Genomic DNA, 20525 nt, shown 5'->3' with positions numbered 1-20525 from the left:
GGAAATCAAATTACTAACCAAATACTCCCCTGTGTGGATGATTTCACGAGCAATCCGTTTAGCCTTGTGTTGCACATCCTTACCACCAATATTTAGATTGTACTTCACATTTAACTCATTGGGAACCACATCCTTCGTCCATATCTTCATAACATATTTGTTTGGAATTTCTTTAACACCAAACATCTTGAAAAGAAAATATATGTGTTTGCATAGCAGCCCATACTGCTCAAAACGCAAACAGCTACACTGTACAGTTACATCATTTTCAAGATTCTTGAACCACACCTAGCAATAACCAAAAAAAAATTATAAAATTTAAAATCGCATGTATAAAATAACAATTTCGCATGTCTAAACAATCATGTAACTGAATAAAATTAAAATCGCATGTGAAACATAACAATTTCGCATGTCTAAAAAATTATGTAAATGAATAAAATAAAATCGCATGTGTAATGTAACAAATTCGCATGTCTAAAAAAACATGTAAAATACCTCCAATAAACCATCTCCATGTGCTTTAAAGTCCTTCAACAATATTCTGATACGTGGACCTTCAACTTTGGTGTCCATCGGCAAACATTCAGAAATTGTTCCATGTATCTCTAATTGCTGATAAAAAAATATAGACCTGGTGTAGATCTTAGCAGCATCTTTTTCCAAGGTAGTTTGACTCCAATCAGCTGGCTCAGTATATCTTGAAATATGATCATTTTTTCTATGATTGAACCTTTGAACATCCATTGCACCATCAAAATGATTCATAAACTCTACGAGTGTGAGTTGTGAATTAGCAACCTGACAAAAAAAATGGTTCTCACTCTCTGATCTTGAAGTTGCTCTCATAAGACCCAACATTGGCTCGTGCCGGTAAAAAGCCGGAATCCACATGGATCTCATCCCAAACATATCATCAATCCATTTGTTTTCAGTAAGACCGAACTCAGTCATCACCAACTTCCACTGTCTCTCGAATTCTTCGGGGTCAATCGAATCAGTCCAAACAATGTCGCACATCCTCCTTTTAAACTCATCATTATTGCACAACTCGTGTCCAACCTATAACAATAAATGCTTTTTATATCAGCCTATAACAAAAAACTATAATAAAAAAAATAACACCAACAAAACACAAAAATATTGCATGCTATACCTTATCTGCCACTTTTTTCATTATGTGCCACATACACAATCTGTGTCTGTTAATAGGGAAAACCTCCTCAATAGCCTGTTTCATAGCAGGGTCTTGATCCGTCACTACAACATTTGGCTGCCGACCAAATGACTTTAAAAATGAATTAATAAGCCATTTATATGATTCAATACTCTCTGATGTCAACAACCCAGCTGAGACTATTACATTTCGACAGTGGTTGTCAATGCAAGTGAACGGAACAAACACCATCTTGTACCAGATCAACACATGCGAAATCACGTTTATGATATGCGAATTACTAAAAATCATATGCGAAACCAGAAATATAGCATGATATATATTCAACACCACTCTGTTGTCTACACATGCGATATTGAACGCTCATTAGCAAAAAAACATGCGAAAATCAGTAACAAACATGTTTGTCTTTGAAACACTTACCTATTTGTCTTGAAAGTTGCATCGAACGATATCACATCCCCAAATTCCATATAGTTAAGCTTGCATAAACCATCAGCCCAGAACAAACCAGTTAACCGTTTGCCATCATCAACAGAATATTCAAACAAATATTCAGCTAAATACTGTTTTTTGTCAGTCATCCTATTAATCACCATATCAGCATCATATTCTCCTATATAGCTATTAATTCGCTTCCTAAAATTTTTGCAATCATCAACCATGGCACCAACGTTCTCAAAACCACCATAACGTTTCCTCATTATATGGAAAGCTTTGACAGGACCAAGGTTTAAAGTGCCTAGTTCCCATACCATCTCCTCCTGGACATCTGACAATTGTCTGTAAGCTGGCAGCATGTGAATATCATTTTGACATACAAACTTATGATTATGCCCATCAACAAATCTCTTTACTGTATATAATCTACCATCCACAGTGCAAATCATAAGTTGAGCTTTGCATCCAGTCCTAATAGTCCCCCTGTTCCTTGTTTTGAATTGCTTTTTTGACTTCGAATGATCATCAATACACAGAGGCTTATGTCCCTCTTTAGAACAAACAAAATACTTAGTTTTGATTATACCACCACTATATACTTCACCACCTTTCCGAATAGAAAAACCAGCTAACTTAGCATATAATTGATAAAACGCATATGCTTGTTCAATAGAGAAAACTTGCATTCCAACAACAGGTGTAGCTGATGCTTGAACCTCCGGAGTGTAAACCCTTTCATCTACATGAATCAAAATCAGAAACATAAAACGTCATAAAAAACACATGCGAAATGTATGATCAAAGCATGCGAAATGATGATACTGATTAATCTGAATTACATATGCGATTTATTATACAATAACATGCGAAAATACATAAAAAAATAAAATCAAATGCGAATTGTTAGAGTAATAACATGCGAAATTTCTGCATGTTGCTTTCAATACAAAAGTATAATCAACATTCAACCTTCAAATAAAATCAAATGCGAATTGTTAGAGTAATAACATACGAACAATTTAGATATCTGAATAAACATAATTACCATTAGAACACTCGTTTGCATGACTTGTACTTGAAATTGGAATTGGATTTACAGGTCACGGATTTAAAACATCCTCAATCGAAACTCTCTGATAAGCAGATAATTGAGCATGATCACCGATCGAAATCAACATCTGTTCGTCCAGTGCTACTCTGTGGATCCATCGAAATAAACAAATTGAATGAAACCCTAACACAGAAGAACGAAAACTGCCAATTGAGAATTATGGAAAATTTGAAACTGATTTGAATAATAATTACCGGGATATCAGTGTAACGAACTTCTCGCAGAATGAATGAAGAGACGAATTTGCCCTCTGATGATTAGGTTAATTGCCTGATCTAACCTTATTAAACCGAAAATGAATCAGGACACATGTACGGCTCAAAATATAGCGTATGTAATGTACGATAACCATATTTGTATCATACTCTTTACCGTATAATATAATACTTTAAATTTGATTTACACTATATTTATACAATCAAATAATTATTATTAGTTTAAATTAACATTATAACTTTAGTGAGCAACCAACCAACCACCAGCATAATTCGATACCAACGTTATAACGTGCCGGCCTACCTGCCGTCCATGATTCAGTTTCTAGTCAATCACAACCACCATAATTCCATTTCCATTATTATTCATTATACCACAAATCACTTGTTTAATGCCCTTAATTAACCCTCTTTCTTCTTCATTCATTGCTGCTGCTGCTGACATTGTCATTTCATACCACTTCAATCCCCCCAAAATCTCCACAAATCCTCCCTAATTTCTTATAAATTCTTCATCTTGCTGTTATTTCTCGACCGATCAAACATTCCAGTTGTGTTTTCCGGCTAATCAACTTCAGTTACTGTTTATTTACGCGTAGATTTGGGTTTTTTTTTTCATTCAGACATTAGATCGAACAGGTGGTGGGCAAATGGCTGTGTAAGTTTACAGATTTAATATGCATTTTGATTGATGTTGATTTGCTTAAGATCATGACTTCCAATCGCCCAGATTTCAATTTCAAATCTTCATCATCTACATCCAGTAGGAACTCAGATAATATTAATACCCAGATTCGAAATGTTGATTTACAACCTTCGTCTTCTCAGTTAAGCATTCAGTCGAACAGTTGGCGACACTCTTCCAATCTTGGATCAAGGGGTGTACGCCATGGATCTCGAAGTGGGGTTGACTCAGAAGGGTTTAGTATGTCCCGAAAAGAAATCGAAATCGATGATGATGATGCAAGGTTGGTGTATGTAAACAATCCAGTGAAAACAAATGAAAGTTTTGAGTTTTCGGGGAATTCGATTCGAACAGGGAAGTACTCTGTGATCACATTCTTGCCTAGGAATTTGTTTGAACAGTTTCATAGAGTTGCTTATTTGTATTTCTTGATAATTGCTATTTTAAACCAGCTTCCCCAGCTGGCGGTGTTTGGGCGTGGTGCGTCTATTTTTCCGTTAGCTAGTGTGTTGTTTGTTACCGCGGTTAAAGATGGGTATGAGGATTGGAGACGGCATAAGTCTGATAAGATTGAGAACAACCGGATGTCGTATGTTCTTGTGAACGATCGGTTTCGTCAGAAGAAATGTAAGGATATTCAAGTTGGTGAAGTTGTTAAGGTTTCAGCTGATGAGACTATTCCTTGTGATATTGTGCTTCTTTCGACTAGTGATCCGACAGGTGTTGCTTACATCCAGACTATTAATTTAGATGGGGAGTCGAATCTGAAAACACGGTATGCAAAGCAAGAAACCCTTTCGAGAGTTCCTGAGAAGGATATTATTAGTGGGTTGATCAAGTGTGAGAAGCCCAACAGGAATATATACGGGTTCCAAGGGAATATGGAGATTGACGGGAAACGTGTCTCACTTGGCCCGTCAAACATTATTCTTCGTGGCTGTGTGATCAAGAATACTGATTGGGCAGTAGGGGTGGTGGTGTATGCAGGAAGGGAAACGAAAGCAATGCTTAATAACTCAGGGGCGCCATCTAAAAGGAGTCGTCTTGAAACTCATATGAATCAGGAAATTATGTTGTTATCTTTCTTTCTTGTTACTCTGTGTGTAGTTGTTTCGGCTTGTGCTGGTGTTTGGCTGAAGCGCCATCAAGATGAGCTTGATATAATGCCGTTTTATAGAAGGAAAGATTATTCTGAGGGACAAGTAGAGAACTACAATTATTACGGTTTGGGGATGGAGATATTCTTTACATTTCTGATGTCAGTGATTGTGTTTCAGATTATGATACCCATATCATTGTACATATCGATGGAGCTTGTGCGTGTTGGTCAAGCTTACTTTATGATCCGCGATGACAAGATGTATGATGCAACATCAAACACTAGATTTCAGTGTCGTGCATTGAATATAAACGAGGATTTAGGACAAATAAAGTATGTATTCTCTGATAAAACGGGTACGTTAACTGAAAACAAGATGGAGTTTCAGTTTGCAAGCATTTCAGGTGTAGATTACAGTGGGGAGAAAACAGAATTTTACGGTGAAGAAGGGGGATACAGCATTCAAGGTCTTATAAAGTTTCCCTTTTGGTTTATTGCATAGCTAATATACGCTCTTCGTTTATTTTATACGCAAATATTAAAATGTTTTCATGGTTTTAGTGGATGGGCAGATATGGAAGCCAAAGATGAAGGTACAGGTTGACCCAAATCTTCTTAAACTATCAAAAAGCCGAAACGACACAAAATCCAGCAAAGACATATATGATTTCTTCCTGGCATTGGCTGCTTGCAATACAATTGTGCCTATTGTTGCTAATACATCTAATCCCAATGAGAAGTTGATCGATTATCAAGGGGAATCTCCTGATGAACAAGCACTTGTTTATGCTGCTGCTGCTTACGGATTTATGCTCATTGAGCGAACATCTGGTCACATTGTTATTGATATTCAAGGAGAAAGACAAAGGTATGATGTGTATTCCTTTTAGACTTCTTACATAAACATGTCACATGTGCTTTTGTTGTTTTGTTTCTACTTTCAACTCTATTGATAGTGATTATACATGGCAAAATGGGCGGGGTCTAACAAGTTGGGTTGACACGGACCACTTTTTGTGCAAAAAGGTTGACTTTTTCTCAACAATTAATGTGTGAAATATGATCACAAAAGGTTAATATGTCAATAATAAATAAAATGATTTAGGTATGTATTAAGAACTACAATTTTGGTGACAACTTTTACATTACTTGAATCGACTAATTAATAAATATAAAAGCCACCTCTAATATGGAGAGGGGGGGGGGGGTCAACACTTATAATTAGGAAAGTCTTGATATTTCTAATTTTTTTTTGTGATTTTTTTATAATTTGGCAGTGCAGATTTAACGTTCTTGGCATGCATGAGTTTGATAGCGACAGAAAAAGGATGTCTGTTATATTAGGATACCCGGACAGCACAGTAAAGGTGTTTGTCAAAGGTGCAGACACCACAATGTTTAAGGTTATAGATGAATCCTTAAACTTGGATGTAGTAAGAGCCACTGAAACCCATCTTCATTCATATTCTTCCATCGGTTTAAGAACCCTAGTTGTGGGAGCGCGTGCGCTGAGCGTTTCAGAATTTGACACGTGGCAGACATCGTATGAGATTGCAAGTACTGCTTTAATGGGTAGGGCAGGCTTACTTCGTAAAGTTGCAATCAATTTAGAGAATAATCTGAGTTTATTGGGTGCTTCTGCCATTGAAGATAGACTGCAAAAAGGTGTTCCTGAAGCAATCGAGTCTCTGAGGAAAGCCAACATAAAAGTGTGGGTTTTGACTGGTGATAAACAAGAAACTGCCATTTCAATTGGGTATTCCTCGAAGCTTTTAACAAGCAAGATGACACAGATTGTAATCAATAACAACTCTAAAATGACGTGTCAAAGGAGTTTAGAAGATGCATTGATTATATCTAGAAAGCTTATTAATGTTACGCATGCTTCTGAAGACGATGCAAGTTCTGTTGCCCTAATCATTGATGGAACAAGTCTCGTTTATATCCTTGACTCTGACCTTGAAGAGCAGGTGAATAATCTTTAAACCACATATTTCTTCTGCTTGTTTAATTTTGTGAATGGGTTGATTCGAGTTACCTTATATATCTAACACGGAAGATAAGAAAATAACTTAAAAGGAAACGGTTCAAGTGGTCAAACCGGTTCTAAATCATTTTATTTAAAGCATTAGATTATTACTGAAATATAAATACCATTTGTAATCATATTTGACGGAATAATTATTATATATATAGAGTTAAGTTCCTGTGAAAATAAATAAACGTACGAAACGTACGAATTGAAAGAAAGTCAAAAAAAGTGGCGGTGGCATTTTGGTAATTATCAGCAACTTCAAAATTACTCTAGTAGAGTAATTTTGAGCTTCTGTAGAGTAATTTTGTAAAAGTTCATGTAGAGTAATTTTGGTCGTGTAGGGTAATTATCAAAATTGTAGGGTAATTATCAAAATTACACTAACCTCCCCCCCCCCCCCCCCCCCCAACTAAAAGCTAAAAACTAAACCCCATAACTAAATGCTAACAAAATTACTCTACAAGACATTTTCCAAAATTACTCTACAAAAGTCAAAATTACTCTACTAGAGTAATTTGATAATTACCCTACATTTCCCAAAATTACTCTACAGATGCTCAAAATTACTCTACTCTACTAGAGTAATTTTGAAGTTGCTGATAATTACCAGATTGCCACCGCCGCTTTTTGCTTTTTCCCCAGTAATTTGAAGTTGCTGATAATTACCAAAATGACACCGCCACTTTTTGCTTTTTCCCTCAATTCGTACGTTAATTTTGTTTTTATTTGATCCTTTACCTATATATATATAGTACTTTAAACTTTTTTTGGACAAAAGCGATTGGGTCAACCACAAAAAAAAAAAAAAAAAAAATACGGTTTCACCCTTTTCCCGCATGCTCATTTTTCCATATCTAGATTTCATGTTCTGAATTTCTTTTTTTTTTCCCGTCATCCAGCTGTTCGAGTTAGCCAGTAAATGTGCTGTGGTCTTGTGTTGTCGAGTCGCCCCACTACAAAAAGCTGGTATTGTAGCTCTAATAAAGAACAGGACAGACGACATGACCCTTGCCATTGGAGATGGTAAGCACCGTATCTTTTGAAATCAATATAGTTATAGATATGTTTACAGAATCAAAGCTAGTATTTTACTAAAACTTATGAGAATCATAACCAATTTGGTATTGGAAGTTGATCAGTCTGACTTAGAAAGTCAACCTTTTTGTTTTCTAACAATGGCCACCCATATGATTGATGCAGGGGCAAATGATGTTTCAATGATCCAAATGGCTGACGTAGGAGTTGGCATCAGTGGCCAAGAGGGTCGCCAAGCTGTAATGGCATCAGATTTTGCGATGGGCCAGTTCAGATTCTTGGTTCCACTTTTGTTGGTTCATGGTCATTGGAATTACCAACGCATGGCCTACATGATCCTCTATAATTTCTACAGAAATGCACTCTTCGTCCTTGTCTTGTTCTGGTCAGTTTTCTGTTACAAGTTTGTTAAGTTTTGTAAAATTACTATTTCACCCTTTTGATAAACCATGGGGACTATATATGTAGTTTACTCAAAAAGTATAATAGAACTATCATTTTAAAAGAATTAACAGAAGATAACGTTTGTATGCACACATGTAGGGGTGTTCAGAATTTGTTTCGAATTCGAAAAATTCGAAATTCGTTTAAATTCGATTCGATTATCAAAAATTCGTTTCGATTGTAAGAATTTGAATTCAAATTCGAATTCGATTCAATTCGAGTCAAGTAAATTGAATACGAATTTATAATTTTCAAATTTGATTCGATTCGAAATTCGAATAAAAATTATACATTTTTATCTATTATTTTTATATATAATACGTATATAACTTTTATTAAGCTATACTATAAATTATTTTCAATTTTTTTCCAAGTATTAAAATTACCCATTACCAAACCCACTACATGGCCCGTAACTAAAACCTAAGTAACAAATATATCAATAGATTTCTAACCGTAAAAATATTAACTTGTAATGTGGAGTGGTTATTCCCGAATTCTAGTTTTGAATTTTAGACTTGTGGTACTTTATTTGGAATTTTTAATGTGATATCGTGCTTTATGGCTGCTTTAAAATTTATGTTTCATTTTGATAGTTTTTTACATGTTTTTAAAGAATCTGAATTAAATCGAATTCGATTCGAATTCGAATTTTTTATCGAATACGAATTCGGTTTTTTATTTGAATACAAATTCGAATCGAATTCGGTAGGTTTTAATCAAATTCGAATCGAATACGAATTCAAGGAAAAATAAAAATTATTCGAACAATTCGATTCGAATAATTCGAAAATCCGATATTTGATTCGATGAACACCCCTACACACATGTTACAAACTGAAAACGCATGTCTCAAACATGCATTATTTTAAATTTAGACCCAGATGTGTTACTTTCGCTAAATCACATAAACTATTTGATAATTATCTCTAAAATAAAAACATTAAACTACCTTTCAAATTTCTCTAAATTGTCCTTTTAAAAAAAAAAATCTGGCTCCAGGTATGTGCTATACACGGGTTTCACATTAACCACAGCAATCACAGAATGGAGCAGTGTATTATATTCAATAATCTACACCGCCATACCGACAATTGTTATTGGGATACTGGACAAAGATTTAAGTAGAAAATTGCTAATGACATATCCTCAGCTTTATGGATCCGGACAGAGAAAAGAAAGCTATAATGTAAAACTATTTTGGGTTACAATGGCGGACACATTGTGGCAGAGTGTGATTGCATTTTTTATTCCAGTATTGGCATATTGGAAAAGTGATATTGATAGCTCAAGCTTAGGAGATTTGTGGACACTTGCGGTGGTATTTATGGTAAATATTCACTTAGCTATGGATGTTATCAGATGGACTTGGATCAGTCATGCGTCAATTTGGGGATCTATTATTGCTACTTGCATTTGTGTTGTCATCATTGATGCTATTCCAGTGTTGCCTGGTTATTGGTACGTTTAGTTTCTTACCCGATTCCCGTTTAAATTTATATTGGATTTTTCAGAAGTAGAAAGTCTGCGTTTGACCTCAAAAGGTCAAACTGCATCTCTCATTAGGCACAGTGAATATGTCAGTTGTCCGCAAGCTCATTTTTAATTCACGCACATACATACATTAATGGATTTGACCACAAAAGTCAACTAATTCCTATTGGTCTTTTGCCTATGCGAATATAATCTTCTAATTTGTTTCATAAATTAACACCATGGTTTTCCAGTTTTATATCTCAATGAAAATTTGAAACAAACTACTGAATATTAAAAGAAAATATATATGAAAAGTGGTGGGTTTGACCCAAAACTCCAAAAATCAAATTGCCTGTTTTACTAAATAAATTATCCTAAGTTTTGCAGGGCTATCTTTTATCTTGCAAGCAGCGGATTGTTTTGGGTTTGCCTAGCTGGGATTCTGATAGCATCCATGATTCCTCGATTCATCGTAAAGATGTTTATGCAGCACTGTAAGCCTTGTGATATTCAAATAGCAAGAGAAGCAGAAAAGTTTCGGAATTCAATGGAGATCACAAGAAGTGGAGAAATAGAAATGAACAGATGACACATTTCTTGTATGTCACATATATATTGTATTCGAAACTTCATATATTCTTCAAGTTGATGGAGCAATTCTCCGTTTGCTTGTGTTGTGTAGTTTTCTGTCCATTATAGAGTATTCATTTGAGTATGTATTTGTATCTTATTGTTGGGATCATTTGTGCTTCAATTTTTTAAATCACAAAGTATGATAATCCATGAGTGTTGTCAAAGGTTTATAAGTTATCCATGTTGAGACACCAACTATATCGTCCTTTTTAACAAGTAAGCTGGAGTCCATAATGGACTAATCACTCCAGCTTCTTACATTTCATCCTTAGAGCTTACCAATGGTTTAGTTTAGGGATGAGATCGGTACTGGTAACGGACCAAACTGAACTAAGCCAAATATCTTGGGTGTTTTGGAGGAGAGAGTGTAAGGTGGTGGAAAGAGGGATGAGGTTGAGTTGTTACCCACTGATACTCCCCCTATTCATACACTTAGGGGCTGTTTGGTAGCCTCTTAATGACCATTCAGATGCTATCTCTTAATGGTTTAAAACCTCTGAATGAATAAGAGGTAACCTCAAGTCTGAATAGTTAAGAGGTAACCTCTGAATGGTAAATCATTACATGTCACATTCTTCTACCTTCTCATTGATAAAATTCTTAATGGTTCCATTAAGAGGTAGCCTCTTAATGACCATTCAGAGGCTACCAAACAGCCCCTTATCTTTGTTAAAGTATAAAAACTAGAAATGCAATAATTAAAACAGTTTTAAATTATATAATTGCACAAACGACCTGTTACATGGTCGGCGATCAACCTTAGGGATGTCTATTCGATCTTAGGGACGTTCTTCCATTGAGCCAAAAGACCACAGAACAAGACCCTAACATTGTGTTCTTGAGTTTCATTAAATGAGAGAAAAGAAAAGATTTGGAAAGAAATAATTTTTAGTTGTGTTCCAGAGTTTCATTAAAGGAGAGAAGAGAAGAGAAAATAAGGGGTTTTTTTGCCTAAATTTAATCTTTCCAATTTGGAAAGAAACGGAGAGAAGAGAAAAGAAAATGAGAGAATCATTTCTTTTCTCCCCTAAACTTAACTCGGGACATGACAAAGATTAGTGTATGAGTAGGGGTCTAAAAGCCTGAAAATTCAGGCAACATTAAATTACATAAACAACATAAAACATTCAAATAAATTCATACCACCTAAACTTAGTTACCCATCATGCTATGAACCTAAGCTCCACCTGATCATGAGAATTACGAGGTACCTACCCCGTACTATTAGGGTCACACTTTGACACCATAGCGTTGTGCTCAAAGCCAACAATATATGTTGCGTCAACCATAATCCCATCCAGACCAACATCTCTCTCCATCTGACCCACACCCACATAGTCATTAGTGTGTAGATCACTGCGCCCGCCAGAGCCGTTGTACATTGCTCCCTCCACCAACCACCTCCAGGATTGCTCCCTTCGATGCTACCCTTGTTGGTACCTCATCCAAAATCATGTCATTTATATAAAGAAAAGTCAAACATAGGTCAATTAATCATAAATAGGTCAAATATGATAAATCATATGACGTATAATAGGTCAAACTTGATCAATAATATAACATTAGGCCAAAAATGGTTACATAAGGTCAAACATAAAAAACATGGTCACATTACTCACATTAGTCAAACATGATGAATCATGTCACATTACATCGACTGTGGCATTGTATCCAATTCCTAATGGTTCACTGTTTATGAATTTGAACAAATATTCAAACACCACAATATTTAGATAATATCTTCTACATACATAACACATGCATAGCAATTTGACTAAATATCCAAATGATAGGGTTTGAATTGTGTATAACAAAGATGATGAAATCGAATGATGCTAATTGTATTAAATTGAAAGAGTTGATCACAAGGATCTACAAGGATAACAACCACAAGTGGTCCCAGGGCTATGCCCTTCCCATGCACATGGCAATGAGCCTAACAACTACCAATTCCGTTCTCCCCTTCCCCAAGTCACTAGTGCTCTTTATTTATATAAGGTAAAAGTTACATATACCCCCTCCCACTATTGCAAAATACTATTTAAGTGAAAAACTAACATACGATTCCTATCACCAAATGTATTCAAATTCAATTCCTAACAAACACTACAATATATCATACAAATTTAACACGAAACACTATAATATCTCACACATTGGTTGGGACGACTGAACACATGGTGGTGGATGATAGTTGCCGGTTTAATTTGGCAGCAAAACACGAGCAATGGAGATAGATTAAAGGTTCAAGCACGACAAAAGGCAACGAACGATCAATAACTAGCGACCAAGGCTCAACCCAACTGTGATATATTGGTGGTCGGTGTCCATATTGTAAACATCCAGATGCTTTAAATTATTTTCGGTTGTACCCGCTTCTTGCTAGCCCACTTTTATTATTAATATTTGTAAGGCCTCCTAATCCAAGATCTCACTCAGCTAAAGCCATCAACAGGTGTGCGGAATCCACCTGATGATTAACCACTGCAGATGAAATACTAGTATGCAAAGATTTGTGAGAGAAATCAAGAATACACTGAGTATTCTTGATGAAGATGAATGACGTCACTCACACAAAGCAGCCGCCAGACAAAACACACACAATGTGTTACTGAAAAGATTTTCTAAGTCCAATATAACAACCCAAATATAAACCGACACCCTCATAAATTTTTCGACACCCTAATATATCTTGAAATGTCTCAATATGTCTTTATATGCACCCCGTATGTGAAAACCAAGCCCAAAGTAGATTATAATATATAAAATAAATTAAAAACCATAATTATTAAGTTGAGGCGGGCCGCATAGACCCACCCCAACCTTTCACGCGGGCCGTATGATGGTGTAACTGGACTCCGCTGAAATCTTTAGTTCATGCGGGCCGCGTATGACCCCGTTTAAGTTAATGCAGGCCGCGAGTGTCTCAAATGGTGGCGCAGCCCGGTGATGACACGTGTCATCATCGTGGCGGACCTATACGCTGACCCAGCCAAGCTACGCGTTGACCCAGCGTTGACGAGGGCCGCGTAAGCTTGGCCTGTTCTTTACGCGGGCCGCGTGGAGACGCGATATCAGCCCTATAAATAGAAGGCAACGGGCCTTCAGTCCGATCGTTCATTTCTTTCTTTCTTTCTCAAATTTTCTGTAGTGGTGTTATTATACCCGGGTGTTATACCCCCTAAATAGCGAGGTTCTGCTACGATGTAAGTATTATAACCCCTGGAGACGTATTAGATACGCTGCCCGATTGATCTAGGGTTCCGTAACGGCTGTCGTGGTTCCCCCCGACGTAGTTGTTGGAATGCCGTCTCGGGGAGGGTATTACTAATGTTAAAATGGGTTATTATACTAACACACGTGCATTTGTGTAATTTATAGATTATTCCTAGGAAATCATTTCTGAAAACCCTAAGACAGCAATGTGAGTGATCCTTCTTTTGTGTAAACCTTTTTGTTAATTATTTTTACAAAACCTTAAATATTTCTTCATGTGAAAGACAGTTATTGAGTATTTGTAAGGGTACAATTATGATGGTATATTTGGGGGTTTGTATACAAAATTTGTTACCACCTAGGGAGAGGAGTAACATGACCATAAGTCAGATGACAGTACCATGGATGTTAATTGGTATTACCTGTAAACAAATGTAATTGCGGATGCGCCCTCAATACTGTTCACTGTGAATTTTATTTAAACCTGATTAAACTGGGATTCACTCACCAGTATTTCCCACTGACAAAATGTTTTCAAAACGCGTTTCAGGTAACGAAATGTGAAAGCCAAATAGAAGCCAGCTGGACAGCACTGAAGGCTTGGAAAAAGTGGCAATAAAGTTACCTAAGAATAAAATAGATGCTTTTGTTCAATAAAATAGGATTTATTCCTATGAAATTATGTGTACTGAAAACTTGGGCTTTACCCATGTGTTTAATATTATACAATGAGGTGGTTTACTCTGATAAACATATTTCCTAACTACGGTCCTGATGAAAATTTCCGCTGCCAAATTGGATAAATAAACAGGATACCACCAAAACTGGCTCGCAGCCGCCCGTTCTCGGGAACTAGGGTTCGGGGGCTGTGACATCCAAACTCGGAGAGAAAACACGGAGTGAAACGTCTGAGCTTTAATCAGAGTGTGAAATCCCGGATCACAAAAACCTGAAATAAAACACAAACAGAAAAACTCGGACACTACACTGTTAGGAATTTAAACTCAGACCACTTAAAGGTTAAAATTCGGACACAGAGTAAAATACTATAAAATTCGGACTCCATAAAAAAGAACTAAACTTGGACTCACTAAGAAAGGACACAAACTCAGACTTACTAAGAAAGGTTAAGAAAAATCGGACTTCCTATCTAAACAAGTTAAAAGACGGACTACCTAAATAAGCATATAAAAGTCGGACTACTATAAAAGTCGGACTCTATAAGATGATAGAGTTCGGACACTACTAAAGTTAAAAATCGGACTCTCTATAAGAATATTATAAAATTCGGACAGTAATAAAGGGAACCAAAAACTCGGACCTACCTAAGGTTAAAAATCGGACAAAGAAAGCTAATAAAATTCGGACCTAATAATATTATATAAAACAGATAAAATACGGACGGTTGAAATTCTGACCTAAATAAAATAAATAAAAAAAGTTAAAAGAACTCGGACCTAAATAAAGTCAGACTCAAATAAAGAAGACAAAACTCAGACTCACTAAGAGAGAGACAAAACTCGGACTAAATAAAAGGAAACAAGTAAAATCGGACTAGATAAAATTCGGACTAGATAAAATTCGGACTCTAACTAAATTCGGACTAGACAAAAAAATTCGGACTCTAACTAAAATTCAAACTCTAATTAAATTTCGGACTAGACAAAAAAATTCGGACTCTAACTAAAATTCGGACTTAAAACAAATTCGGACTCAAGGAAAGATTGGAGAGGAATCAAAACTCAGACAATAACTAATAAAATTCGGACACAGTGACCCTAATATAGTGAAAAGTCGGACTCCTAGGATGAAATTCGGACTCTTATATTAATAAATAAAGATTAAAGCTCGGACCTATAAAACTCAGACCAAAGATAATAGCTAGAACAAGTTAAAACCTCAGACTAAGTAAAACTCAGACAAAGTAATAGCTAGAACAAGTTAAAAACTTAGACAAAGTAATAGCTAGAACAAGTTAAAAACTCAGACTAAGTGAAACTCAGACTAGCTTAAAATTCGGACAAAGTAATAGCTAGAACAAGTTAAAAACTCAGACAAAGTAATAGCTAGAACAAGTTAAAAACTCAGACTAAGTAAAACTCAGACTAGCTTAAAATTCGGACAAAGTAATAGCTAGAACAAGTTAAAATTCGGACAGGATTGAAACTCAGAACAGGAGAGTTTCTCAAAAATCAGAAGAACCAAGCTCCGGACTATCTCCCCAATGTGACTTCACACTGGTTCAACAATACCCCGGAGACACAAACACAGAATTTAAACCACGGACAAATCTTCCAAAGATCAAACTCATGAATCTTTTTCAACCTTCAAACTCTGTATGAACAAGAACCAAAACCCCTGTAAAACCCAGATGAAGAACAACACTAAAAATCACCAAACTACTCAAAATCCATCATCAATCACTAGAGATGAATGAAGAATCATGAATAAAACACAAAAACTCACTAAACACTCACTAAACCCTATCAAAGATTGAACTTTTCTCACAAAAACCTTCAAACTAAGAAACACCTACAGTAGTATGAGCACACTGCTCTGATACCACTTGTAAGGCCTCATAATCCAAGATCTCACTCAGCTAAAGCCACCAACAGGTGTGCGGAATCCACCTGATGATTAACCACTACAGATGAAACACTAGTATGCAAAGATTTGTGAGAGAAATCAAGAATACACTGAGTATTCTTGATGAAGATGAATGACGTCACTCACACAAAGCAGCCGCCAGACAAAACACACACAATGATTAGGGTTAGGTGCACATAATTTCACACAGAATCGCCGTCTTGTCTATTCCACATAAAGGTATAAATACAAGGCAAAACCCGGACTTTCAAGACAAACTAGAAAGCCCGGACAAACAAACTACACAAAGCTCAGACCTTTTGTCCTAAACAAAACTCAGACAAAAGGCCCATCCTAAAACTTGGACAAAATGTCCAAGGAAAAAGCTAGGACTATCTTTCACTATATGTACAATAAAGACCCTATAAAATGGGAGACATACACTTATCACCTAAAGTGCATTAACAATATTAAATAAACTCTCACATTTAGAAAAATAAAAAAAATAGAACGGTAATCAATAAATCCGTCATAATAACAATAATGTTGCAAATGATCGAATCCATCTCCATCACAACAGTCGGATCTCAAAACTAACTAGCGACGAAACTATTGCAACAGTTATTTCCGAGCGTAGTGTTTTAGTATCATTCTTTATTGATTTTAAATTACACATTATTAAAGTTACACGTCCCAATTTTAATATCATGCATGCATGCTTCAACCTACGTGTCCTTTGCAAATCACACACAACCGCTGTTCTCAATTCACTATTAACCGTCACAACCATTCAAAAAATAATAATAATAACCTTCACACCCATTCAAAAAAAAAGAGGAAACTGTTAACCGCCATGCAACCGTCGTACACTCTCCGAACAGGCACGTACCCCTTCATACTTGTATATAAACAACTTACATGCACACTTTCAGACAAACAAGTGAGATACACATAATTATTACTCTCAGGGCAGAAGAAACCAACTTAACTGTCCGATCCAAACCAATTCGAGAAGAAGATATGGAAAACAACATGGAGTACGGCTGGGGCGTTGGATCTGTCGTGGCGATGCTTTTGGTGGTCGGATGCATGTTGTTTCTGCCGCTGGGGATGGGACCAGTGGCACCACCGTCGATTCCGGTGATTGTTTTGGTTCCAATGTTTTTGGTGGCAGTTATCATCTTTCTCTCCGTTGCCTCCAACCCGAATCGTTGATTTGTTTTGTTCTTCTCAAATGTATCTCGGATATGATATTATTATTATTAATATTATGATTCTATGTTCGGATTGATTATTATTATTATTACCATCATATTATGTGTTGTTTTTGTTATGTGAGTTGAATCTCATTTTGCTTTTGTTGATCCAAATTTTGATGTTATCAGAAAAAATATAATCCGGTCGTTTTTTTATTAGTATGCCTGTAAGATTGGTGTTATATTTTAAATGTCAAGTTCTTATGATTATGGTGTCTTTGATATTTGTATTTTTGAAATTCTGTACAATGCAATTGTCATCAATTTGTCTATTGATGATGAGCGTGGATATATTTTTGAGTTACTTCTTTGGAACACATCCATTTTAATTTGAATGAAAGATGTGCTCTAAAAACATAAAAATTAGATGATTTAGATAAAATAGTTTCATTTTTACGTTTATTCAAGACAAAATTGCAGAAAACAACCTTTATGTTATACCCAAACTGCACTTCGTACCTTTAACTATGAAATAGGCAATAACCAACCTTTACGTTCATGTTTTGCTACAGATTCAACCTTTACCACTAACGTCGTCTAAAAACTCAGTTAAACACCCCTCACATGCTTTGCATGTGAGGGTATTATTGTCATTTCAGATCCTTGTTATAAACAACACACACACGCACACACGCGCACACACACACACACACACACACACACACACACACACACATATATATATATATAGGGGAAGGTTTTACGCAGAACACTAAATATTGTGAGAACACGCAAAACAAAATGAATCACTCATTTTTTCAATCCTAAAAACCTAAAAAGTAAATGAAAATGTTATAAATGTAAGATTTATTGTTTCTCACACTAAAATTTAAAACAAAATATGAAAAATTCTTAAATAATCTACACACATGTAGGTTATGTGTAGGCTAAATTACCTACATGTATGTAAAGTATGTGTAGGGAAAAATATATGATTTTTTATGTATATATAATACACATATGAATGTAAGAAACATAAAATTTAAGAAATATGAACCATAAATCCCAAAATTTAGTGATTTAGAGTTGTTCTTTTTGTTCTCACAATAATTAGTGTTCTGTAATGATCCTTATCATATATATATGTATATATATATATATATAGGAAAGGTATAAAATACAATACGGCTTAACGTACATCACGTGCGACAACGTGCGTGATTATGTATATAACGTGCATGATTAATGTTTTCATCATGTGTGATTAATGTTTTCCAACATGCGTGATTTGGGTTTTTTAGTTTATAACGTGCGTGATTTTCAAATAAACGTGCGTAATTATCTGTCGTACGTGATGTACGTTAAGTCGTATTGTACGTTAACTGGCCCCTCTCTCTCTCTCTCTATATATATATATATGTATATATATATATCAATTTTTTCTTGCAATCACTTATAATCTATACTATGTTGATTTTTATTATGGATATTGTTGCTAAAAATGATGAAAATGAAGCAAAATTAAAATTGAGAATAGGTGGTTTGACCTTTAAAAGTCAAACTGACTCTTTTTTAGGGGAAAGAGGGCTCTTGTTACTGGAAGCTAATCTCAGTCTTCTACCACTATAAGTTTCTATTTTGATTTTCTAAACTAAGACTTACATATTTATATTTGTAAACTAACACAAACATGTCATATTTGTATGATGCAGTGTAATCTTGAAGCTCTTATTGAAAAAAATTGCCCCAATTTGGAGTAGAAATTAATGGATTTGACCACAAAGGTCAACTAACTCCTATTGGTCTTTTGCCTATGCGAATATAATCTTCTAATTTGTTTCATAAATTAACACCATGGTTTTCCAGTTTTATATCTCAATGAAAATTTGAAACAAACTACTGAATATTAAAAGAAAATATATATGAAAAGTGGCGGGTTTGACCCAAAACTCCAAAAGTCAAATTGCCTGTTTTACTAAATAAATTATCCTAAGTTTTGCAGGGCGATCTTTTATCTTGCAAGCAGCGGATTGTTTTGGGTTTGCCTAGTTGGGATTCTGATAGCATCCATGATTCCTCGATTCATCGTAAAGATGTTTATGCAGCACTGTAAGCCCTGTGATATTCAAATAGCAAGAGAAGCAGAAAAGTTTCGGAATTCAATGGAGATTACAAGAAGTGGAGAAATAGAAATGAACAGATGACACATTTCTTGTATGTCACATATATATTGTATTCGAAACTTCATATATTCTTCAAGTTGATGGAGCAATTCTCCGTTTGCTTGTGTTGTGTAGTTTTCTGTCCATTATAGAGTATTCATTTGAGTATGTATTTGTATCTTATTGTTGGGATCATTTGTGCTTCAATTTTTTAAATCACAAAGTATGATAATCCATGAGTGTTGTCAAAGGTTTATAAGTTATCCATGTTGAGACACCAACTATATCGTCCTTTTTAACAAGTAAGCTGGAGTCCATAATGGACTAATCACTCCAGCTTCTTACATTTCATCCTTAGAGCTTACCAATGGTTTAGTTTAGGGATGAGATCGGTACTGGTAACGGACCAAACTGAACTAAGCCAAATATCTTGGGTGTTTTGGAGGAGAGAGTGTAAGGTGGTGGAAAGAGGGATGAGGTTGAGTTGTTACCCACTGATACTCCCCCTATTCATACACTTAGGGGCTGTTTGGTAGCCTCTTAATGACCATTCAGATGCTATCTCTTAATGGTTTAAAACCTCTGAATGAATAAGAGGTAACCTCAAGTCTGAATAGTTAAGAGGTAACCTCTGAATGGTAAATCATTACATGTCACATTCTTCTACCTTCTCATTGATAAAATTCTTAATGGTTCCATTAAGAGGTAGCCTCTTAATGACCATTCAGAGGCTACCAAACAGCCCCTTATCTTTGTTAAAGTATAAAAACTAGAAATGCAATAATTAAAACAGTTTTAAATTATATAATTGCACAAACGACCTGTTACATGGTCGGCGATCAACCTTAGGGATGTCTATTCGATCTTAGGGACGTTCTTCCATTGAGCCAAAAGACCACAGAACAATACCCTTTGTGTTCCTGAGTTTCATTAAATGAGAGAAAAGAAAGGATTTGGAAAGAAATAATTTTTAGTTGTGTTCCAGAGTTTCATTAAAGGAGAGAAGAGAAGAGA

General features: G+C 35.5%; 1 protein-coding gene across 3 annotated transcripts; it reads left to right on the top strand.

Annotated features, from left to right (window-relative positions):
• Positions 1-3214: 3214 nt before the first annotated feature.
• Positions 3215-19747, top strand: LOC110878289 (phospholipid-transporting ATPase 1). Of its 3 annotated transcripts, XM_035977517.1 has the most exons (8): positions 3216-3602; positions 3773-5195; positions 5290-5596; positions 6011-6698; positions 7663-7786; positions 7964-8183; positions 9245-9703; positions 10106-10501. In XM_035977517.1, exons 2-8 carry the CDS (start codon positions 3872-3874, stop codon positions 10305-10307), a joined length of 3324 nt encoding a protein of 1107 aa, XP_035833410.1. In that variant the 5' UTR covers positions 3216-3602; positions 3773-3871; the 3' UTR covers positions 10308-10501. The 3 variants fall into 3 exon arrangements, with proteins under 3 accessions (XP_021982258.1, XP_035833410.1, XP_021982259.1); XM_022126566.2 differs by having other exon boundaries at positions 3215-5195; XM_022126567.2 differs by lacking the exon at positions 10106-10501 and adding an exon at positions 19352-19747 and having other exon boundaries at positions 3373-5195.
• Positions 19748-20525: the final 778 nt, after the last annotated feature.

The sequence above is a fragment of the Helianthus annuus genome, chromosome 9 (genome assembly GCF_002127325.2).
Source record: "Helianthus annuus cultivar XRQ/B chromosome 9, HanXRQr2.0-SUNRISE, whole genome shotgun sequence".
Taxonomy (NCBI): Eukaryota; Viridiplantae; Streptophyta; class Magnoliopsida; order Asterales; family Asteraceae; genus Helianthus; species Helianthus annuus.
This window is presented reverse-complemented; position numbering and strand designations above follow the sequence as displayed.